Source organism: Hyalella azteca, unplaced genomic scaffold (genome assembly GCF_000764305.2).
Source record: "Hyalella azteca isolate HAZT.00-mixed unplaced genomic scaffold, Hazt_2.0.2 contig14662, whole genome shotgun sequence".
Classification (NCBI taxonomy): domain Eukaryota; kingdom Metazoa; phylum Arthropoda; class Malacostraca; order Amphipoda; family Hyalellidae; genus Hyalella; species Hyalella azteca.
Window position 1 is genome coordinate 749,687 of NW_025944539.1, and position 25,309 is coordinate 774,995.

At 36.5% G+C, this 25,309-nt stretch overlaps 1 protein-coding gene across 1 annotated transcript in view; it reads right to left on the bottom strand.

Annotated features, from left to right (window-relative positions):
• LOC108667949 (glutamate-gated chloride channel) overlaps positions 1 to 25,309 on the bottom strand; it is a 104,299-nt gene that overhangs the window by 10,507 nt on the left and 68,483 nt on the right. The window contains exons 6-7 of the mRNA XM_018155062.2: positions 13,084 to 13,166; positions 4,761 to 4,892 (exon numbers count right to left, since the gene is read on the bottom strand). Coding sequence (XP_018010551.2) covers positions 4,761 to 4,892; positions 13,084 to 13,166 — 215 coding nt within the window. The remainder of the gene's footprint in view (positions 1 to 4,760; positions 4,893 to 13,083; positions 13,167 to 25,309) is intronic.

Sequence of the window (25,309 nt, forward strand, 5' to 3'; positions counted from 1 at the left end):
ATGTCGCGCAAAAATGAAGGAGCAGAATTCTCCATCATGGATCGATCACCATAGATTGCAGGGAGAATAAAAGTGAAAGTAAAAAATACCATTTCACAATGTCTACATTTCTTTACTAGATTTTTACAACTAAAATCCACCCCTCAATTGCTTTCACGGGATCAAGTTTAGGTTTTTATCAGAATAAAACTTCAAAATAGAAATGGAACGAATGATCAGTGTGTCTAGGGAACGTTCCAGCAGTTCCAGTACAACAGTCCAAGAAGAGGCCACTGTATCGTGGAAGTCATAGAAGGGATATTGATAATTGAAGCCCATTTTTGGATTTCCAATGGGCATAATATTTGAAATCCATCTATACATTGCGTCCAAGAGCACAACATTTGAGAGACATTTTAGATGCAGAGGACATCGTAATATTTGAAGGCCGTTTTTGAATCCAAGGGCACCACAATATTTGAATATTGTGGGTACAAAATATTTCTAATTCTTTCTAACAACACAATATTTAAAGGATATCTTCGGGCGAAGGGGCGCAATATTTGAAGGCAGTCTTTGGGTCAAGAGGCACTATTAAAAAAAGACTGGACGCTGGCTTTGTTGCTAAAGAATTCCGCCCGAGACAAGGAAACGCGAGGCACTACAGGATTTCTGGAAGAAAGTGGCTTTACCCACATTAAAATTAACGGTGAAGTAGCATTGGCTGCTGTCAGGTAACCGAAGATTTTGAAATGGATTTATTTTATAAATGATGTAAAGGTGACAGACTTTTTTAACAACATATAAACTTTGGAACAGAGATAACAAAACGAACACCTCTAAATGCAAACTTTTTAGGAAGACGTCAATGAAAATAACGAAGTGACTGAAACTAAAAAACGAATGAACAACTTAATTTTTAAAAAAGAACTTGAAGGATAAAGACGAGTATCATGATTCGTTACAGGTGCACTTTAGTTACTACTTCAAGTTAAAGAGTTTAAGTTGAATTAGAAAAGAATGAGTTGCCGTGTAGCGTAGTGGGAATAAAACTGAATGTTTTCCTGTGTAGGCTGAGAGCTTCTCAATGGTACGATCAGGAGGCCTATGCTTTCCAGTTAGAATTCCCACAGAACTCACAACTCCCCTGAGAAACAAACCAAGCGAACGCATCCGGAGTTTCAGGGGGAACAATTGGCAGGAAATTAGTTGATATTCAAACACTGAAACGACAGAATATGAGAAAAAATAAAAATCTGTCACTCCTAATAACCACAGACGAATTAAAAAATTCAAACAAAAAATAATATACACGAAAACAGTGAAATTGAAGCACCCTAAGCAATGGTCACCAGTTCAAACACATTCCGAAGATTTAATATTAAAATTTGAAATATGAATAGCAAAAAATATCTCTTTACGAACAAGATCTTATGAAGCTGCATTAATATATATCTCCTCAAGCCAATACTGCACTGCAACAAACAAGCTTCTAAATTTAATTAGGTAAAAATATCGGTTCACAACAACTGCTGCCTCGTTCTCGTATAATTGCAACCTATTCAGGATCAAAGCAGCATGACACCAAAACACTTTTCCATTGAACACTCCATACAAAACAAGTTTATTACGATAATAAAGGTATATCATCTGATGTAAGTTCGAAACTGGTAGGGTAAAGTGGAACAAGTTCGTAAAGCCATTGCTCAATGTTTCAGATAATTTAAAACTGAGATACAATTTTTCCTCAGCAAATTTTATTTTGACGGGGATCCTTTTAAAGATGTTTTGGAAATATTTCAGTAACAATATATGAAAAAATTCATGTTGATCGAGGTTTTGCATCAAACGAGAGAGTAAAAATGAAGTATTTTTACGTAAATGTTGCCTCGTTAAGGACCTTGCTGGAGCGCGACAAAAGATTTCATGTTATTGGCTCTACAAAGGGAAGAACGTACCCCAGAAATAGAGCACCACGGTTTACAAAGAAATGTAAATATCGTCTGTTATTTTAGCATTGGAATTGTTTTCCTTATTACGCTGCATGCAACAGAGCATAGACATGAAATAAGAACGGGTTTTTGAGACTGCTCATATTAGCAAATATAGGAATATCACAATTCAATAAGAGAATTCTATTTCATAACTTTGATTTCGAACTCATAAAATTAATTTATTTGCAAGTTCAAAATTCGCTTCTCAGCCTGCTTCTCGAAAGTCATTGTACAGTGGTCGTCATTAATCTGTTATGTATCTCCTTATTTAGTATTTAGGATATTATACCGGAAAAATCCGGAGATGGCTTTTTGATGTGTATGTTTGATGGATGTGTAGGTTTGAGTAGTATTATTTTTCATATTTTATCAGTGCTCTTTCCGTTGTGTAATTTATTCAGTGCACATAAGTACATTTTAGTGATGTCTTGTACATATTGTTCGGTATGTATTAGTCTGTATTTATTTTAGTAATCTGAATAATATTATCTTTCATTAATTTTGTTTTAGGTTATTTTTTGTCAGGATTTTGACTGAGGTCCCATGCGTTGTTAATACATCATCCAAGTGATGATGTATTAAGTCTTAATATAATAATAATAATAATAATAATAATATAATAATAATTAAGAATAAAACAAGAATAAGTGAGACTTTATTCTCCCGAAATAAAGTGAGTTTTTTGGCCAACTGAGAACCTGACGCTTATACCCTACAATGGTAATGTAATAACGTCTTCAGTTAACTAAGTAAACAATAACGAATTAGTAATTAATATGCATTTAATAACAAGATTTTTAGGTTGTTTATATTTGAACGAGAAAATATCCTTTCATCATTTTCAACTCTATATTGAATGCGTTAAATAAGAGCTAATTTGGGCTTTTACTTGTTCAACTCAATACTACAATGGGGACACTAAACAAAACCTATGCATTAAAAAAGTTGTTAAGGGTTGCATGAAAATTGTTTCCGCAGACTGCTGAGTTAATTTATTCAAGGGCAACTACATGAAGCATTTAATTGTTTCCAAGCAGAGTTAAACGAACGATTGGATAATTGATTGCCATCGAATTAATATTTGGAGGGACAGAATGCTTCCGTAGATCCTATTTTAATCTGAAACGACCAAAATTGTGTGGAATTTACGTTATTTTAGTTTATTTATAAATTTTCGGTTGCGTCAGTCGTTACCGTTTTGATGTTGGTTTTATGTTCCAGGTTTTATGATAAATTTTGCAGAAAACGATATGACTACAATAGCTAGTGAACGCTCAAGACGCAGTTGGATTTCTAAAATTGAATGTCTCGCAACTGCTGTTGTCTTGCACAATTCTCCGAAGAAGCTTTGATTTCATTTTCCGAATACGTTTTATTCTGAAAAATAAACTGCTGCAGCGATATCGACGATCGATGCATGTTAATTGTGTGTTGCGAAGACGCAGAATTTTCATGTGTTGCGAAGACGCAGAATATTCATGTGATGCGAAGACGCTGAATATTCATGTGATGCGAAGACGCAGAATATTCATGTGATGCGAAGACGCAGAATCGCTACGTCGCATAACATTGCTAAATGACTGCTGGAGCGCAACGGAGATAAGAGGTGCAGCAGTGCTGAGGAGCACAGCAGCAGTGCTGAGGAGCACAGCAGCAGTGCTGAGGAGCGCAGCAGCAATGCTGAAGAGCACAGCAGCAGTGCTGAGGAGCACAGCAGCAGTGCTGAGGACCACAGCAGCAGTGCTGAGGAGGCCTGCTTAATACCAAGTTTGCTAAGGGCACAACTCGGGACCCAGATTAATGACCTGCCAACAGCAAGTCCTGTCATGGCGGAGGTCATGGCGAGGTGATTACGTGATTAACGGCGAGATAACGACCTAACCGCGATACGCTTAATTGCGTTTGTTGCTATCAATTTTTCAAAATCTAACTCACGCAGAACTTTTTCAGCTTGGCGAAGAAATAGCTAAGATAAACTATTATTCGAATATATATACATTTCGAAAAATCTAAGAATTTTTTCATTTTGGTTGCGTAAATTTCAAGACACTAAAATGCTATAAAAAATTCCAGGGATAAGAGAGACAAGGAATGAACAAGGTCAAGATATATCTTTCGAAAAATATAATAACTTTTTTCATTTCGGTCGCGTAAATTTCACGACACAAAAATTCTATAAAAAAATTCCAGGGACAAGGGAGAGAAGGAATGAACAAGGTCAAGATTCGTCAGAAATATAACGATGGAGGGACGGTACACCCACACGTTCGTGCAATGGTCAGGAAATTTTACAGTTGATATGAAACGTGAAGTAAATTTCAAGCGAAAAATTCGAAACATAAAAACGAAAGGTGAAAGGAAACACGTATTTCATAATCATGACAACTAAATGTCAACATATCGTTGACATTCAGTGTTGTATCGTTAAATAATAAGTGGAATGAGAAAGTTCTCCCCTAGAATTTGTCTGGAGGGTAGCATAAGCGCCATTATTACGCTGCATAACACTTGTAACAATTCTCATCTGAATTAAGGACGTGAAATATTCCACAATTCGGCAATAAGGGAAACTTTTAAATTGAAATTTCACCATTTCAATTTGCATTATTAAGTAACAGATAAGTAATTAGGAACATTCTAGCTCTAGTTATGAGCGCAATACATACCAATTGAGCTGTAATATCTTTGTTAATGAATTATGGTTCATCGACAAATTAAACTTTCATAAGACAATATTCAACATCTTGAGAAAAACTTGAGAACGCTTTAACAGTAATAAGACCGCACCTGTGTTAGTTTTACTGTCGCAGCTGCCAGGCTTGTGAGCTTCCAAGGTAAACCTGGGCAAGTGGAGTACAGTCACCTGTACCGGGTCATCCTTCTTCCATTTAAACACCAGGTCCTCAGTTGTCCACCCGTCTGTAATTAATAAGAAATTAGATTAAGTTAACATAGGCAAGTAAGTACGGTCACCTGTACCGGGTCATCCTTCTTCCATTTAAACACCAGGTCCTCAGTAGTCCACCCGTCTGTAATTAATAAGAAATTAAATTCCGTTGACATGGGCAAGTAAGTACAGTCTCCTACACGGAATCGCACTTCCATTTGAGCGCCAAGCTAAATCTCAGCAGAAAATTTGTTTATTATTAATGCTGAATAGAGATAACAACAATAAGAATCATTATGTGACGAAGAAGAAACCTCTAGACACGCACAAGTCTCAGCAAAATTATTTACCAAAGTCATTAATTACTTTTGAAACTATTTGTAATCGCCTATTTTCAGACGTATTATACGCTATCATGTAATACAGACAAAACATTTTCAAATATAATAGAATTCATTCATCACCATTACTGACGGCCACAATTCATGAATGATACAATACGCTTCTTGTTAAGTAGATCAAATGTGTGCAACTACATTAATTAACGCTCTGTCATCCTAAAAAATCGAAAAAAATAAATCAACGAGCGTTTATATATAAAACTCTATTCAAATGATGCAATTCAATGCACTGTAAAAGTAGACAAAGTAATTTAATTACAAGAAATTCTCATAGCACGGGAATAATCTCAGTGGACTGCAGAGTAATTAGGAACACTAAGTTCCTTGAGGCTGGAGATTCGTGCAGAGATCTTCTGGTAATTAGACTCCAAATCTCCAATGCAAGCGGCTAATCACCCATTAAAAAATAAGAGGGGCCTCATCGACGGGGACTGTTGGCCGTTCGTCGGTCAACCATAGTTTGGATATAATTTTGACACAGAAATCGGCGTCGCTTAACCAGTAAATCTTTTCATAAGGAAGCGACCGTTTATTTTGCTTTCATTTATAAGCTGCCCAAGAAAAAGCCAATAGTTATTCAAGTTCAAAAGGAAAATTTGAAAAGAAATATAATTTTGAAAATTAAACGCTTTACAGGAACAAGCAAATGAATAGTAAAGAGGAATACAACGAAAATGGTAATTTAAAAACTACATGAAGTAAAAGTTCAAATTAAAATAATCAAAGACACGGCAATGACGATAATTTTCTCATCAATTGGTTGAATTGAACACTTAATATTGGAAGGTTATGAGGAAATATTTACGGATATACAGCATAAACCAAACCTAAATAAACAATAGCATTGTACAAGATAATATAAAAACTATTAAAAACAATAAAAATACTAGCGGAATTAAATGATAAGAACTGTTATCAATAGCGAGAGCAGTTCAAATTTGCATCAAATATTATTTTCAAGTACAAAAATTTCCTCAGATTCAACTTAAAAAATGTACGGAAGCCGGATTGTTTATGAAGAGGAATACCACTCATCTGAATCACAGAAAAAATATAACTCAGTACTCACTGCAGTGAGTGACAGAGAGCGCATTTTCTCGTCGACGAAAACTTGAGGTCACGGACAGACGAACGGACAGACGGACGGACAGACAGACAGACAGACGGACATGGCGAGCACAATAGTGCATTTTTTCCATAAATGAGAAAATGCGCTAAAAAGACCTCGGCATTTTTAGAGCGCGATTGAAACACTGCAATAAAATGTAGAGAATTTAGATTATTATCAGTTCATTCACGCATGATCCGGGTAATCTAAATGCAGAAGCGAACTAAAAAAATCCTCAAAACGAGAGACGGTCCTAAAAATTGCAACTTATTTCATTGATCTGATTGATTGTTCCGTTAATCAACGCAGGTTGAAAAAAGTCACTAAATTCTTCCGCAAAGAACTGATAATTCCAGTCAATCGTTTCATAGAGGGCTTAATTAGTGACAGATCAAAGTGTTTTATTCCATGATGAGAACAGTTCCTGGAACTGTCGTTTTATCTCTATTTTTTATTTTCACAATAATTCAATCTTAAAAGCCATTCAAATTGACAAAAATAATTGGTGGTTTCAGACTTATGTTAATAAATATTGAAAGCTTTTATTTTGGAGTTTCAGGTTTCAAAAACTGAAGCCTCGAATCCAATTTAAGCACGATGGTTACGTCCTAAATCAGGGTAATTGAGACGATGAATATGTAAGTTTTGGATGCTGACAATTTTTTTGCAAACGGAGATTTTTTTGGAATTTTGAACGAATTATATCGAGTTCTTAATCACTGATATCTCAATATAAACTAAATGAAGTAGTCTCGAAGCACATATTTATATCATTAGGTAACCAATAACATGTTCAAATATCAAACATCGCTGTTGCAATAAAATTACAATATTCGGCAATTGAAATACTGCAATGAATTTTTTAGAGCCAATAATCAGAACATAATTGCTCGAGCATTATGATAAAACTAACAGTGGCCTCAACAATGTGATTGAGGTAAAATTTTTTAAAACAATCTGGTTAGTCTAAAACAGGAATATAAAATTAATAACAGTCTGTTCAGTCTTAAATAGAAAAAATAAAAACAATTCGGATAGTTGTTAAGTCGAGCAATCAATTAAGTAGAAAGAAAAACTTGGTTGGACAGAGCAGTTTCCCATATGAATGAGAGCGCGCTATTTCTATCAGGTTAAGGCGCTCACAAACGCAAATCTAAACAAGTGCCCGCACTTCACGAGAGCTGTTGGCTTTATGAGCAATGGCGCGGTGATTACATGGGCAATACGGACCATTATTTTGCCAGCGTTTTATGCACGCGCATGAGATACTGCCACGGCATGAGCGGGAATGGGCTGAGCTGGAAAGGAGTAATGGCCTACAAGCAGAGGATCGGGGTGAGCAGAGTTGTTGAAAGGGTTTTTTGTAGCAGGAAAAATGTAATACAAACCCACTGTCAGGTAAGATCCGATCAGACAAAGTCCGATCAGGTAAGATCGGGTCAGGTAAGACCGGGTTAGGTAAGTCCCGTTTCATTATTGTAGCTCGACAAGATATCGCATCGGTATGATTGCAAACCCCCAGGATCTGCTCTGAAATGAAGTCGGAGTTGTAAATGTCGCAATAAAGATCAGTGAAAATCTTAGCTTAGAGTCATATTATGCAAGCGTACAATGCAAAATTTAAGGCCTGATTTGCTTAAAAAACAATCATGTTAGTCTGAAATAGGAATAAAAAATTAATAACAACCCAGGCAGGCTTGCAATGCATGAAAATTATTGTGGAAATAATGCTATATGCAGAATCAAGTCACCGAAAAAAATTATTGAAAATAATCTACGGACTTCACTCAAAGAATTTTATTTACTTTCCTCTTCTGTAAACTGTGGTGGAAGAGATGAATTTCATAAATAAAGTGGTTTCACGCAAAATATTTTACAATCAATATTAGAATCAAATGAATTTTAAGTGCTTCATTTATACGACAGTGCAATTTATAAGTGAAAGACAAGCGGCATTGGCGGAGGGAGCGGGGATGAACTTAAGTAATAACACCAGGATGTCGAGGAATCGCGTTCATGCAGGGAATTATTTGACCAAATCAGTTAAAAATAAAGAATAAAACTTTGGCATAAGTGAATGCAAGTTTCACCGCACTAGTACAAGGATCAAAAATGGTTCAGGGGAAGGCGTGAATGGTGAAAGAAAATTAAATTTTATCAACTTCAACACGATGTTCGTTGAACTGCTACTCGTTGATGACCTATATAGTTGAATTGGTTTAATGTAAAACTATGAGATGACATTTAAAACAAATAATTCACTCAATATTTATTTGTTCATTTATTATTTCACTCAACAATACAAAACAATACAATACAAAACAGCGCTATCAGATCCAGCAAAAAGTGACGCAATTGCAAGTACTACAAATATTACAGCGAAACTGTCAACTTTGTAAAACGAGCTTCGACTTTTGCGATAAAATTTGCTGTATTAAAACAGTGGATTAAAGTACGCCTACGGGTGCGGGTACAGCAATTTGCTTGATTAATTCTACAAAAAGAGCAGAAAGTTTCTACATATTTTATTTATATGTATACTAAAGATGATGGAATTGAAATTGTTACATTACTTTCATGGGGGATATTCTTGGGGATAAATCTTGTTCAGAAAAAGTGATCTATAGAAAAACTGAGGAATTACAAAGCATTAATTCAAATTACTTAAAAAATGTGAAAATTTCAATGAATAAGTATAGCAAAAAGTATATCATGTGAAAAAAATTAGACAAGTAGCAGATCAAATGTGATTAAGAAGATAACATGGTAATGCTGCTATGGGAAATAATTTTCAGTAAGTTTTCAAGGCGTTCATGTATTATTTGAATTGAACAAACACAACGGGCACAAGGTAGTAAAGTGCGCAAGTTTATAAGGCGAAAGCCTTATGAGATATAAAATATATAAGATAACATCACAAATTAAATATTTAAATATGATATGTAAACCTATTTTCTTGCAAATGTATGAAAACATAGCAAACATATTATAGATTGAATGTAAAAAAGCCCTGATATTGCTTTCAGCGTCAACTACGATAACGAATTTACAAATTGAATAAAAACTAATGCCAGGGCAATGAAAACTACCTTGGAAGGAAAGTTAGTTTGCTTTTCACAATGCTGACGCTAGTTGAAATAGAGGCTAAACATTTTCCGAGAAGTTAACTGTACAACATACACACCCCAAATAACATACACACCCCAAACAACATACACACCCCAAACAACATACACACCCCAAACCACATACACACCCCAAACAACATACACACCACAAACAACATACACACCACAAACAACATACACACCAATAGCAGAAATAAGCCACGTTTATATAGCCAGCATCTGCTGGAGTAGCACCAGCGGCTAAGGCCATTAGCCGCAATTAGCGCGAGCAGAAGCAGCGACCTGCACTTCATTAGTTCGAGGTAATCCGCCCAGCCTTCAGTCAGGATTGCTTCCCCATGTTTCAAGGCCGGTCTTCTAATCCTCAAAAGAGGAGTCAGTATTGCAGAGTTTCTGTCTCACGTGGCGAAAATCTTTTAGAACCATTGTTTCGAGCTACACCAAAAACAACTTTCTAGAGTAAGAGGGACCTAAAAAGCCAGTAATTACAAGAAAGTAGCCCAGCAAACACGGTCTTAAGAGACAGGGTCTCAAGAGACAGGGCCTCAAGAGACAGGGTCTCAAGAGACAGGGTCTGAAGAGACAGGGTCTGAAGAGACAGGGTCTCAAGAGACAGGGTCTCAAAAGACAGGGTATCAAGAGACAGGGTCTCAAGAGACAGGGTCTCAAGAGACAGGGTCTCAAGAGACAGGGTCTCAAGAGACAGGGTTTCAAGAGACAGGGTCTCAAGAGACTGGGTCTCAAGAGACAGGGTCTGAAGAGACAGGGTCTGAAGAGACAGGGCCTCAAGAGACAGGGTCTCATGAGACAGAGTCTCAAGAGACAGGGTCTCATGAGTCATGGTCTCAAGAGACAGGGTATCAAGAGACAGGGTATCAAGAGACAGGGTCTCAAGAGACAGGGTCTCAAGAGACAGGGTCTCAAGAGACAGGGTCTCGAGATTCTTGGGTCTAGGGAGGAAGGAGATCAGGAAGACAAGATTTAGGAATCCGTCACTCAAAGTCACTGTAATCAACGGAAGGTTGACATCAATGTACTGTAATTAACCGATGATTCAGTTTTGGACGCCAAAATGACATTGACAAAGTTTTGTAAGGCTGCGCGTGTCTTTTCATTTATATTCAGCCATTAGTCAGATTCAGAGTCATCAGTCAGATTCGGAGTCATCAGTCAGATTCGGAGTCATCAGTCAGATTCGGAGTCATCAGTCAGATTCGGAGTCATTAGTAAAATTCAGAGTATCAGTCAGATTTAGAGTCATTAGTCAGATTCAGAGTCATGTTAGATTTAGAGCCATTAGTCAGATTCAGTCATCAGTCAGATTCAGAAGAACTGTAAAATCGAGAGGGGTTCATCGAAACCAGTGATTCATGAGAAGATGATGCCCGGCCTGAGCCTCCAGAGACAACTTCTAGAAATTAATGTAAGGTGGTCTCATTGTTTTCTCAATAAGCATCAGAAATAGTCTCGTGAGACAGCAGCGAATCCTGTTTTTCCGAAATCTAGATATAAGTGCATTGAGAAGCAGTCGACTAGAGGCGGGCTTTGAGCAGAAGAGCAGCGAGCGAGAAATTTCGCGTCCAAACAAAAGCTAGCGCTATTGCCGAAAGACATAAAAATCACAAATTGTTTTGAATAATGAATAAACTCAAAAAAATTACTCGCGATTTGTTATGGCTGTCGATCGGAGCAGGAATAAATTTATTACTTCAAAGATTCGGGAGACAATGCTCGAAAAAAAATTCTCTTAAGTCAAGGAACTAGAAAATTTTGGCGAAGAGCATGCCCACTACTTGTGGAACGCCGTAATTTTTTACAGTTTAAAAACATTCGTATTAAAGTCATGAGATTGTACAGATATTTTTACCGTCAAAGATCATATTTTTTAATTCAAATTAAAATTCGTTAATTCATTGTTATGCTTCATCATAATTTCTAGTTTATTTTCCGTTCATGGTACTTTTTTCAAATCGGTGCACACCATCTATGAATAAGAACATGCGAAGCATCCAGACGAAATTAAGTCCAGAACTGCTACGCATGAAGGGAAGAAAATGTCTCACCATATCGACAGCGCTCTAATATCTATTGTGAGGAGGATTTGGTGTCGAGAACGTCTCGTCTATTGTGATGCTCTCCATTAGGCCTGCGCGGCCGGATGTGATGGATGGACGTAAGTGATATGCCATGTAATCGATGCCAGAGTGTGTTTTCTGCGCGCACCTTTCGGGTCGGGAATACGAGCAAGTTCGTCCTTAGGATTGCTTTCCGTCTTGGGTGCTCGACGGAACTGCTTACCGCATCTTCCGGGGAGATATTGGGTGCACCGGAGACGAAAATTGTCTCTCGTTCTTGGAAAATTCTGTGGAAATGCTTTGGGCGAAGGGAATTCAGGGATATTTCTTGTACGTTTTTTCTTTTGTGAAAATTGTTATACCGAAGAAATGAATTACGCAGAAAGCGAAAGAATGTGAAGTAAACAAGACAGCACACTGATCTGAAAATATTTATGAATTCTTAAAAGCGTTGCTTAGGGGTTCACAGTAATAAGCACAGCATCATTTCCTCGCTGGGAATAGTAAGAAAATATTCTGGTTACGCATATCTTGGCAAACAGCGCTTGCGCACGACCGAGTTGTTGAGGTGTTGTGATCGCAGTAGCACAGCAGCGAATAGACGATATTTGGAAGATTCGTTTCATTGGATATTGAAAAATTACACGTAAAAATTCTTTAGAGGTTGTTTCCTGTACAAGAATTGTTTCTCACAAGAGAGGAATTACGCATATGAATTAAACACTGTCCAAGCATAGAGCAAAACCAGGCACTAATTAATGGCACAACCATCAAAAGAGCGTAATAAACCAAGCAGTATCGATACTAATTAACGAAATTTAGGCATCGAATTTTTTAAAAGTATGGTTCGTTAAGAACCTATATATTTTACAGAAAAATAAGCCCAGGACTTCGTAACAAAAAGTGAGAATAATTCAGATAAAAGTTATAGTGAATATAAATTTTGAGTACGATATTTATCTTGCAATTTTGTGTTGCAGTGAAGTACGCCGCAGGCGTAATGAATTACAAGACTTGCACCGTAAATTCATGCAAAATGTGGTCACGATATAACGATATTTTCAATGCAGTTAGAAATCAAATTGGAAAAGGAGATCATTATTTTGAAATGCCATAATATGGACTACGATTATGGTGAGGAATATCTCATCATATCCATATTTATCAACTAAATTCCAGACCAACGGCAAAAAATGGAGTTGAATCTAAGTTATCGTTAATTAAAACACATTAATTTTCATTTTCAACTAGAAGCGGTATTGCAGCACGCTTAGCAATGTGGGCAATAAATATGCTTTGTAATGCTTGATAACATTAAATCTTTTTAACTCGTAAGTCAAATTATTAAAATGAAAATTACTGAAGCTCAGTAACGTAAGATGTTAGCCAAAAGGTTAATATTTAAATTACTAAACCTCGAAAACTATTAATTTTCGTAACACTTAAGCCAAAAGGTTATTATTAAAATTACTGGATTAACATTAAATACAAATAATTTTAAATGTACTCACATGAAGCCATGAGCAGCTCGCACGTCTGCGTGTCCAGGGGGTAGAGCTCGAGGTTCATGGGGCACGACAGCGTCAGGGAAATTCTATGCAAACGAAGAATTTATTAAGCGATAACGGAAACACGATCTTATAAAATGACAAGTGCTTAAAACTAGTGACTATGACTAGTGGCAGAGGTGGGTCTAGTGGATTGAATCTTATGCGCTAGAGACATTTCACGTCTGTTATATTAGGAGTATTTAGATTAAAAGTATTAACACATGAATGTATTTTAGTTTATCGTGAGCACATTTAGTTCATCCCACGCAAAAAAATGGATTTACCTGTGTTAAACAACAGTAATAAATATTGTGAAATTCAATTAAGAGAAGATAAGTAAATTTAAACAAGTGGTTGGAACTAAAACGCATGGATTTTTTTGGAATAAAATTCCAATTATTAATCATTTACAGTCTGAATTCAGGAAAAGTTTTTTTGCTCAGTGGTCAAAATTTTCAACACATGAATCACGTACAAGAATTCAGAATTTGTGCCAATAACGTAATTAATAAGATAGAAACAAGGATATTTCTAACTTCATTAACTTAAATCAATATCGAACAGATATAAAGACACCAGTAAAAATCTAGTAATCAGTTTCCTGGAGTGAGAAATAATAAAAGTCTTTTGGAAATCATTGAACATTAGGCAGATAGGCAATCAGAGATATATAACCCTGCGTCTGGTGACACATTAACTCTTGTTAATGTACTTCGTATGTAGAGGATTTCATGCCAACGTTACCGTCAGTAGACAATGGCTTAAATACGTTAGCAAATTCTTAGTATGGATGCAGACAGGTTCTCTCAACAGCGAGAGACGAAGAGATTTAAATTCTCAGACGGATTATCGAAGGCCTCTCAAGAGGTAGCATTCTGTCGGCTCAATTTTGCACGTGATGTGCAATGACGTAAAGATTGATAATGCCTGCCCAAGAGATATTAAGAAGACAAATGGTCCTCCTGATATTGCATGCGGTGACGTGAGGAAAAAGAGGCGAGTCAATGGAATTGGAGCTTCGAGTTTGAAATATAATCTTCCAAAACGCTAGAGATGCCGAAACCAATAAAAATGAAATGAAAAATGTGGAAAATCCGAATTAGAACACTCGGTCATAAGGTTTGTGCTTCTGCATGTAACTTAAGGAATAATTGACGATTAGATAAACTTTGGAACAATCGAAATTATTTCAAGCTCGTACATAACATCTATGAATTGTTGCGTTTTGTTCTTCATCTAAATGAAGGAAATTTTCTCTTATTTTAAGCTAGAAAAATCAAGAAATCTAATTAAATTCATTTAAAGTTCATAGAAAACTTAGTCGCGATATAGCTTAGCAAACTCCTAATCCAGTGAGCAAAAACAGTTTCAAAGAGGCAAGAGATATGTGAAAACTTTCAGTTTACAGTGTACTTTAACGAAAATGCAGACAGAGAGCATAGAATGTTACTTGCACTCATTTCAAATTTCTCATCGGCTGGGGCATGAAATTGACCAACTTTCTTGTCAATTACAGGATTAAATGGCCAACTTTTCTGGAAAATTCGTTTTGAAAAATGTTCCTGATATGTTTGCATTATAACGCGGCTTATAAGTAAGCAAAATTTTACAACTATAGAAAGACCAATATTCAAATAGGGAAAAAACGCGTCATACAAAATAAAGCGAGTTATTTTTAGACCAGAAAGTAAAAGGATTTACATTCAAATAATAAGAAAGGCTGAGCAACAAATTTCTATATGAAAATTCTCGATTTCTGGGACTTCTCATGTTCACGAGTTCTAGAAAACTAAATTGTGAAGTCTCGGCGCTAAAGTAGAGATTTGTTGAGATTATTTTTCATGTTAAATTATTTTCCGTTGCTGAACCGCAGATTTGCATCCGACAGCTCGAGACGGTACTTCTCCTTTTGCACAGGAATACGGTGACTGAAATGCCTATAACTTCTGACCTCGAAACCGGGGTTATTAAAATTGAAAAAAATATAACTCAGTAATCACAGCAGTGAGTGACAGAGAGCGCATTTTCTCGTCGACGAAAACTTGAGGTCACGGACAGACGGACGGACAGACAGACAGACGGACATGGCGAGCACAATAGTGCATTTTTTTCCATAAATGAGAAAATGCGCTAAAAACTAGAAAATTAATTTAAAATTTCGCGAACAATAATGAAACTATAATTTTGTTAGCACCTTATTGCTGGTCAACTTTTGAATCGTCACAAAGATTCCTCAACGGATGTGTCATAAATAAAGAACGACCAAAAACGTCTAAAGAAAATACTTTGTCCAAAGCTACTCGCAAGGTGCTTTGATCAGCAAAATTTTGCCTACGAACATCAAAAAAAAGATTTGGAATCGTGTAGAATTTAAAAAGAAGAATTTCCGTGATAAATACGATGATACTTTTTGCAAAAATGAGAAAAGTATTCATCTCAGTACCCAAGTTCATGTTTATAACAGATTGGGTTGTGAAAACAAATAAACAAACAGGATGTAGAGAAGAGAGCTCGCTGAAACATGATTCTTACATTTTGTATTCATGCCAACTCCGTGACTAAATGTGACAAAATTATTAAAAATAACAGACAATACACAGAGACAGACGCCCGGACATCATATCATAAGTGAATCCTTCAGCTGTGGTTAAATGTGTGGGGGGTTTGACGGACAGTCTTTCACAGAAGGAAAATTTGGGAGAATTAATAGGCTAAACAAAACGACGAGGCAATGAGCCTAACAAATTATGAGCCTAACAACTTATTTAGGAAATTTGGTTAATAGGCTAAATAAAACGATGAGACAATGAGCCTAACAACTTATGTCTCGTTAGCCTATTTAGGAAATTTGGACACACGCGCTCGTTACCTTCATTAACTTTGCATTGTAATCAACTATAAAATTGTTATTTGGCACAGTGAGACAAATCTACACAAAAATCAAATGTTGCAAAATGGGAGAAACGAAGGAAGATCGTCTATCCACACAATTCAGCTACATTGACATACACGTACTTTAGCTATAGCAGCTACCAAGTTAACTTTCATAATTCGGTAGGAGAAGCATTAACCCAACATTAAATACTTACTGCCATATTTTATAGTAACTTTCACATTCAAATGTCGCTATCCTAATCATTTTTTCTCGCAGCGTTTTAGTCGTAAATAAAAAGCTGTTAGAAACATGAATTCAACTTCATTACATGAGTAATGTAAGTTAAGCCAATTTAGTGTGAAAAATTCTGCAGGAAATTAATTCGCATCAACTGATTAAATTCAATTCCCGAGACAGTTTGGATACAAAAAAATAATAACAAATTAGTGTCAAAAATAGAAGGAGGAAGTTCCTCGGAACCAAAAAGATTGCAAGCATGCAGAAAGAAAATAACTAGTTAATTTAATAATTTGTTGCTAGAATAAACAATCGCGATTAAAGTAAACAAACTCCAGCGGGAATAAATAAATTTTGAATAAAGAAACTGAGTTCTTACACAACGCTATTAAAGTCTCAAGTTTTAATTGGCATTAAATAAACGGCGACTGCTGCAAACACATGCCAACTAAATTCACAAACTTCAAACATGCTTCAAGGAACAAAAGTTACATAGAAAAAAAGATTAGGCGACTTAGGGTAACAAGATACCAGATCAACAGAAGAAGGTTTTAAGCAAAATTAAAATGATCATACACGCTGAAAATTATACATAATAACAAAAAAATATAACTCAGTACTCACTGCAGTGAGTGACAGAGAGCGCATTTTCTCGTCGACGGAAACTTGAGGTCACGGACGGACGGACAGACGGACGGACAGACAGACGGACATGGTGAGCACAATAGTGCATTTTTTCCATAAATGAGAAATTGCGCTAAAAAGGATTAGGCGACTTAGGGTAACAAGATACCAGATCAACAGAAGAAGGTTTTAAGCAAAATTAAAATGATCATACTCGCTGAAAATTATACACAATAACAACAAATGAATAATATTTGCTTGGTTAAAATAAAATGCAGAATATTCGGAGTATCATGAAAGCAAAAAGAAAAAAATAATTTCCCGGAGCATTTTAGAATGTACTTATCTTCTCTCATTATTTGCAGGTCATGCAACCAGTAAAATACCCATCCCTTCCAAGAGGAGACCTAAGAATGATGTAAATCACCGTAGCGGAGGGTACTGCAGTTTCTCTGCAAGATAAATGACCTTAAATTGCCATCCATCTGAAAGCAATTCTGCAGCGAGCGACAGACTGCTTGCCGATCAACCTGAGATTGCATCAACTCTCTAATGGGAGGCCGTCCTCTAAATCCAACACAAAGGTTTACATGTCAAACAAAAATGTTTTTTGGGACATTCAAGAAAACCGCTGCGTCAAATGTTGGGTGACGGGAGAGACAACAAAGTCGTATCGTTGGTTCTTTGTTTGAATTTTTTTTTTTTGGTTGTTTCAGGGAACGAATAATGAAAGTCGTCGCCGTGGAGATATTTTTTAATAATTATCTAAGGTTCACTCACTTTGATGACAAGATAAAATATATTGTGATAAGTTTTCTGCTTGTTGGATTCAATTATATTCTTTAAAACTCTAAAAAATCGGTATCGATTTAAATTCTTCCAACAAAGCGTCCAAGTTCAGAGGAGTCATCTCTATAAACAAACACATCAATATATGTATAATGAAGACAGTTTATCGCCTCTGGCCAGCAGTGGCAACACTAATAGAATTGCATCACACGTATATATTAAACTATTAGACTATAACCAGAGGCTGTATAAGGTACCCTTGATTAGACGATAAGCTTTGACCGTCTAGCAAGAGGAAGCTTTAATGCACTAGGAGCCGTAAGTTCATACAGCACGCCAGTGAGTACAGCCTGATCAAGACCAGGGGCCATGCTTTCAAAACTCGTTTAGTGAAACGCGTAAGTACTTACGCTCTATTTTCTCGTCTATGATTGGTGGATTTTGCTTGAAAGACCGTCAATGATAGGTTGATGAACTAACGATCTCTTAATTTTTTTTTTTTTTTTTTGAAGGATAGGACCAGCTCTTTCCGAGCGTGGGCTCAGCTCCCCTGCTAATCTCAGACGCCAGGTACAGCAGGACGCTAGATAAAGGCAAGGGCGAAGCTCCTCATTATACTTCGGATCTAACCTGTGGATTTCTCTAAGATAAAAATATAAATTATGGAAAGAGGAAATTAATAACATGAATGCTTACAACTATACCGCCGAAACGCATAATTAATAATAATAAATAAATAATAATTAATTAAGGAGTCGTCAAACAGCAAACACACGTACGGATCAACTAATATGCGCGTGAAAATTAATTTTTAAATACAACACTTCTAAAGAGGCCGGAGTCTGCTATGTTACACTAGTACAATTAATTTCTTATTTTATTTTCAAATATTAAATATAATATTTTTTAAATTAATCTTCAATACTAAAAAATTTCTAATTTTTTAAATTATTTATTCTGTAACTTGATTCAAGCATTGTCTCCGACTTTACGCAAGTATGCAAAATTTCAGATCGATTGGTCAGGTAGAAGTGTGTTATATATCAATTGTAAGATTTGTAGCAGACAAACAAACAAGCAACAAGAAGTGAAGTTAAAGAGGAATGTTTTAAAAAAAAGGCGAGACCGAGACCAAATTTTTTTCTGAAATGTAATTTTTGAACAGTAAGTATACGTTTTTTAAATTGCAGGTTTAAAAGAAGGAACGAGAATTCCTGAAAATAAAGTTAAGGAATGAAGTAAATAATGAACTAGAAAATTCTGTTGTTGAACGAGAGTACAATGCTTAATTAAAGCACGAATTGCAAAAAAATGCAAAGAATTTACATTCCTTTGAGGCGAAGAAGTTGGATGGTAGATGTTCAGAAATGCTGGCAAGGAAACTTAAGTCGAACACAAAGTGCTCCTATCATATTGATAATATTAAATGACTTAAAAAAGTGACTGAATGGTGCACAAAGAATTGATAACGATTCGCATAAATCATAATGAACAAATAACCATAAAGAAATGCACAACCTAATAATAACCAAAATAATAATAGCCAAGTACTAGTGTCGTCAAGTTCAGATGCTCAAATGCCTTTATAAAACATGAAACAACAAATGTGCATTGAATAATAAATGACTATTAACTCGCTCTGGTTAAAGATTTAATGCATTGTGACAAATATCAAAGTTGCCTATTACGGGCACAATGGCCGTCAAAAGTCATAAGCGGCTAGGTTTTTCGACGGCCTTCAAAAGTCATCAGCGGTTAGGTTTGCCGGCCTTCAAAAGTCATATGCGGTTAGGTTTGCCGGCCGTCAAAAGTCATCAGCGGTTAGGTTTGCCGGCCGCCAAAAGTCATCAGCGGTTAGGTTTGCCGGCCTTCAAAAGTCATAAGCGGCTAGGTTTGACGGCCGTCAAAAGTCATAAGCGGTTAGGTTTGACGGCCGTCAAAAGTCCTAAGCGGCTAGGTTTGACGGCCGTCAAAAGTCATAAGCGGTTAGGTTTGACGGCCGTCAAAAGTCCTAAGCGGCTAGGTTTGACGGCCGTCAAAATGTCACAAGCGGTTAGGTTTGCCGGCCTTCAAAAGTCATAAGCGGTTAGGTTTGCCGGCCTTCAAAAGTCATAAGCGGCTATAGGTTTGACGGCCGTCAAAAGTCACAAGCGGTTAGGTTTGACGGCTGTCAAAAGTCATAAGCGGCTAGGTTTACCGGCCTTCAAAAGTCATAAGCGGTTAGGTTTGCCTGCCTTCAAAAGTCATAAGCGGCTAGGTTTGCCGGCCTTCAAAAGTCATATGCAGATAGGTTTGCCGGCCTTCAAAAGTCATATGCAGATAGGTTTGCCTGCCTTCAAAAGTCATATGCAGATAGGTTTGCCGGCCTTCAAAAGTCATAAGCGGTTAGGTTTGCCGGCCTTCAAAGGTCATAAGAGGATAAGTTTCACAGCCATCAAAATTCAGAAACGGCTATGTTTGATGACCAATTAAGTGAGAAGTGGTTACGTTTGAACAACAGCAATTGCCGGTGCTCGATGGCAGGGCTAATGTCCACTAATTCGATACCCTTTCAAAATTAAACGTTCAAACCAAACGCACTAAACACATTCAGGTTACCTAAATGGATCTGAAATAAGAGGCGTGCTAATATCCGATTATTAGAAACTAATTGACGATTGCGTGCAGGAATGTAGACTGGATGCGGACGGCCTAGGTAAACTAGTTAGATAATAAAAATAAATAGGTTTCGAAAATGCATGGCACAAGGTTTGTGCGAGGATCGAGAAGAGATTCAAATGTCGTCGATAATGAGATACAAGTAACTCCAGAAGAGCTTTCGAAAATGGAAGGAAGGGTACATGCTACGCTCATAGTAGAAATAGTTTTCTTATTCTCGTGTTCTCGGTAAACGAATGTGAAAGCTCTTAGACCATCGATAACTACACTTGGTTTCTTCCAGGAAGATTTACGTCAGAGATATGTTGACCCCAGGAAAATAAACGATATTAGGCATCATTCAGCGTACGTGACAATTACAGTATATAGGATTGGTCGCTAAGAAGAATAGAAAAATAAATGAACGATTTATAGGCAAGCAGTATCTAGAAGACGATACTTTATCTAGTTGTATCTGGAGTCTCGTGTCTAGAAGCAGTCGGCGCTAGATTGCGAGTACATGTGGCAAATATTCTGCTGCACATGCAAATTGACAACGGGATAAGAAACAGCAGAATAGAAAAAACAGAAAATATTACAAGTCGAGCAGCCCACGATTTCGAAACTTTGTTAACAACTGAAACAATATTTCATCAGAACCTGAACCTAATCCCCTACGATTTTTACTTGCAACAACCGTTTTAAGCGCATTTTCTCGTTTATGAAAAAATGCACTAATCTGCTCACCATGTCCGTCTGTCTGTCTGTCTGTCCGTCTGTTACCTCAAGTTTTCGTCGACGAGAAAATGCGCTCTCTGTCACTCACTGCAGTGAGTACGAGTTATATTTTTTTATCTGTTAACAAAAACATCTGAACGAGTGCAGCTGAAACTACGCGCATCAAACGAAGGTTGACTCAATTCATCCAAATTGAATTTCCAACGTGAGGGGCACTGCTGATCTCAACAAAGCTTGACAACAAAATACGAAAAGGGACCTACAAAGCTCCATACATTTGCAGCAATACCAACAGCCTCAGACACGTGCCGGAAAAAATTTTCATTGATGCCTATGTGCGTGAAATGAGATTTTTTAAGGAATATTCCATAATTACCAGGATCGTGATAGACTTGTGAGCTTAAAAAAATTCATGAATCGAAGTAAGATTATGTTGAAATGAATGATTTGAAGGGAGATAAGGTTAGTTAAAATTCATTATTTGAAGATAGGTTGGGTTAGAATGAACTACATGATTTAAAATTGGATAAGTTAGACTTGAATTTCAAGTTATGTTAAGTGAAAACACTTGATCTGAAGTCTAGTAAGGTTCAAATACACGATTTAAGTTGAGTTAGGTTAAAATTTATGATATGTAGTTGAGTTATGTTGAAATTCGTAATTCGCTGCTTAAATAAAAAGGTTTAATACACGAATAAAAAACTCGAGTGTAGAAAATAATCTCGACAAATGAACACTCGTCAATGATGCGCATTGATATTGGCTAAAAAAATATAACTCGGTACTCACTGCAGTGAGTGACAGAGAGCGCATTTTCTCGTCGACGAAAACTTGAGGTCACGGACGGACAGGCGGGCAGACAGACAGACAGACAGACAGACATAGCGAGCACAATAGTGCATTTTTCCATAAATAAAAAAATGCGCTAAAAAGCAGAGCATAATTAATTTGCCTTCTGCGTATGCTTGATTAATAATTTTACAGACTATTTTGTTTTTCGAGTCTTCGTGATGAGGCGAGCAACCCGAAAAAAACTCCCACCTATGCAGAAATTAATTATTCTGTGGTGATGTTGCTTTCATTTCTGTTGCATTTATTTCACAAAGAAACACAAATTTTGCCGCCGCATATTGTCATCTTCAATTGTGCCAAATGAACGTGCAATTAAAAAACACGAGATTGCTTTTACTTGCTAGAATATGGCCAAGTCTTTTACGATGTGAAGTCAAAGATTTACGTCACCTAATTGGAGTGCTTGGCACTGCTAACAAGCAGATTCGACAAACAATGTCGAGATAGACGCAAACATTCCTCACAATTACACGAGCAATATGGGTACGCACAATTTATTAAATATTCAATTATCCTCCAGCACAAGTAATTAGGACAGTTCATATTTCCAACAATAATTCAAGAAGCAAAGAGGTAATTAAATTGCGGGTTAGCGGATTTGAACACGGCTTTGCAAAACAAGATCTAAAGGGAAAAATATTTGCCTGGAATGCGAGGTTTCTCTAAGGCTTTTGGGTTTGAGCGCCTAGCGTTAGCAACAGCGAAACTATAGTGAAGCTGTTGGATAGTCGTCAGTCTTCTGATCTTTTTTATCCACTTACTCATCTTTGTCCTGCTTAAACTTCATTGAACATTTAATTATTGTGCTATGTCAGTTAATTGAACGATATCCGGCGTTTACTTGGAGCCATTGTCTGTACAGTGTACCTTAAATTACTGCCATGCAGTAACTCATTTGGTGGCCAATTTTATGTGGAAAGCAGATCAATTACACATCAATAATGTTGGCCATATTACTTCCGAATGCGTAATGAAGGAATTTTTTAACGGTAACCTGTCTAGCGACCATTTCCTCATTACTTATTCGCGGAGTAGAACTTCGTTCAATGTTTGTTGAAATCATGTACTGTCGACTGTTAATGTTTTATTATACATGTGTGCTTGCTTACTATAAAAGATCAATTCTTATATCTACCAGGTGGGTGGTATTCAACCATTACTGTCAGATCTTGGCAGTAATGGTAATCATATTGCATATTGTCCTTATTGTCCTGATCCTTGGACAAGTTAAGGCATCTGCCTCATTGTCTACCCTTGATACCAGGCGTAGTGGCGGTAAAAGCGCTTCGCCTGTCACTGGTCAACTCTATTCAATGTCCTTTGCTTTTCCAAACCAGGTAGATTATGAAATATTTTTGTGTGGATCGCGTCAGCATTAGCCACTTTTCCTGAATATTTCAATTTGTTGTGACACTTCTTTAGATATATTAGTTATGCCGTCATTATCTAACGTATTCAATTTTATATACATCTAATATTTTCTTATTTCATTCAGACGGAAAGTAGCCACTCCTATAGCCCGAGGAAACTGAGTTATGATAGACTACTCAATAATTGTTAATTTGTTGCACGCTTTCTCGCAATAAATAAAGTGCAATTCAAGTTCATATTCATTTTATTGAATATTACATAGGGGGCAGAAATAGAACGCACGGTTACGTTTTGCTTATTGACCGATTTTTTATAATTGATACCAAGAAGAAAATGGTATAAGAAATCTAAAGAATACTATAATTACTTACTGTTCATATTCAAAGCAAATGAATTATAAATACGAAAAATAAATACACGTAAAATTACTGGATGTTCAGCATTAACAACTATCTCAGCTGGCAAACAAATTACCACTGATTACGTTAGCACAGGTGAATTCTTTCTTTATTGCGTCAGCTTACTAGAAATGAGGATGGTTGCTTTTTACATTCATAATAATATATTTAATTTTCCAAGCCGCGACGCGTGGACCCAGACTCGCCACTGTTATATACTTAATTACATAGGGTGAATAACAAGCGTTTGTTCGTGCTGATTGCACGAGTGTTAGACTTCCCAATTAACGTAATTAACGTTGTGCAAGACAGGATTCTAGAATTATACGAAGAGGGAAGCTTATGCACTTTATTTCATTAAGCTTAGTGCACTTAATCTCATTAAGCTTAGGATAACTAGTCATATTATACTGTCATATTTCTCATTAAGCTCAGGATATATTATACTGTCATATTTTTTTTAATTAAAATATTATACTGTCATATTTTTGATGAATTGAAGCATATTTCACCCTTGGACTCATGGTATCCTGTGAATACTTCTAGCAACAGTCTGGAAATATATTATTACAGCGTGGCAGGACGCGAGTTTTTAAACTTGTGTGCGATTTATATCAGCATCAAACGCTTCGGGAATTTAATAAAGAATAAAACGTGGAGTGCGAATTACTCAAACCATTTTGAGAATAACATTGTTAGATGAGCAGCATTTGTTATCATGATAAGACCGTTTTAAATGCCATGTTTTGCAGGTCAAAATTATGTCGAAGGTGAGTAGACGCATACAGATAACTCTGGATTAGAGGATAAATTTCTACGTTCAGAAAAACTAATGGGTCATAATGTCTAAATTAATTGTGACACTTTTTAACCGAGTTCACGAACAGAAAGCGGGTGCCCTTTGAGTGCTGACCTCGCTGGTCAGCGCTGATATGCTCTTTTGTCAAAATAGGTCAGCGTGACCAACACGCTGGTCACGGGGTCAGCGTTAAAAAACCAAATAGGTCAGCGTTCAAAAGCATTATATATTTGAATATACGCTTAAATGTACATTAAATGCACAGGAATAATTTCACTAGTAAATTTATTTCTATTTCAGAGCGATGGATTCTAATTTTAATACTGGATGCGCTCAGGGTTTATTTCGATGAGCCGAGCTTGGAAGTTTGTCATCACCTGCTCGGATCCGAGACTGTACACTCAAAAAATTAACGTGTCATATTGTCCAAATAAAAAGGTACTTCCTCCACACGGATTAAAATTTTTGTCGGGCCAAACTGGGTACGAATGACCCTCATTAGGCAACAACTGCGTCACTATTCGGACAAAATTCGCTCATTTTTCAGAGTGTCGTGGAAAATACTTGTGGTGAAGCTCTCATGTAAACACAGCCCGGGATACACAGCGCTGAGCTTCTGATCTCAAACTCAGAACTGGCTAGCGATGTGAGTTGAAGCTATTATTTCCATCAAAATTTTATTCGTATCGAGAATTTTGATTTAATTTATAAGACAGAATTCACAGGCACGGATAATTATAGTTAGATTTTTCATAAGGAATAGTGATTGGCAGAGTAAACGAATTTTATTTTTTATTTTTGCCAGCACGCAAAATTCGAATTTTCTTATTCGAACGATAGATTCATAATATTTTCTTATTCGAATGA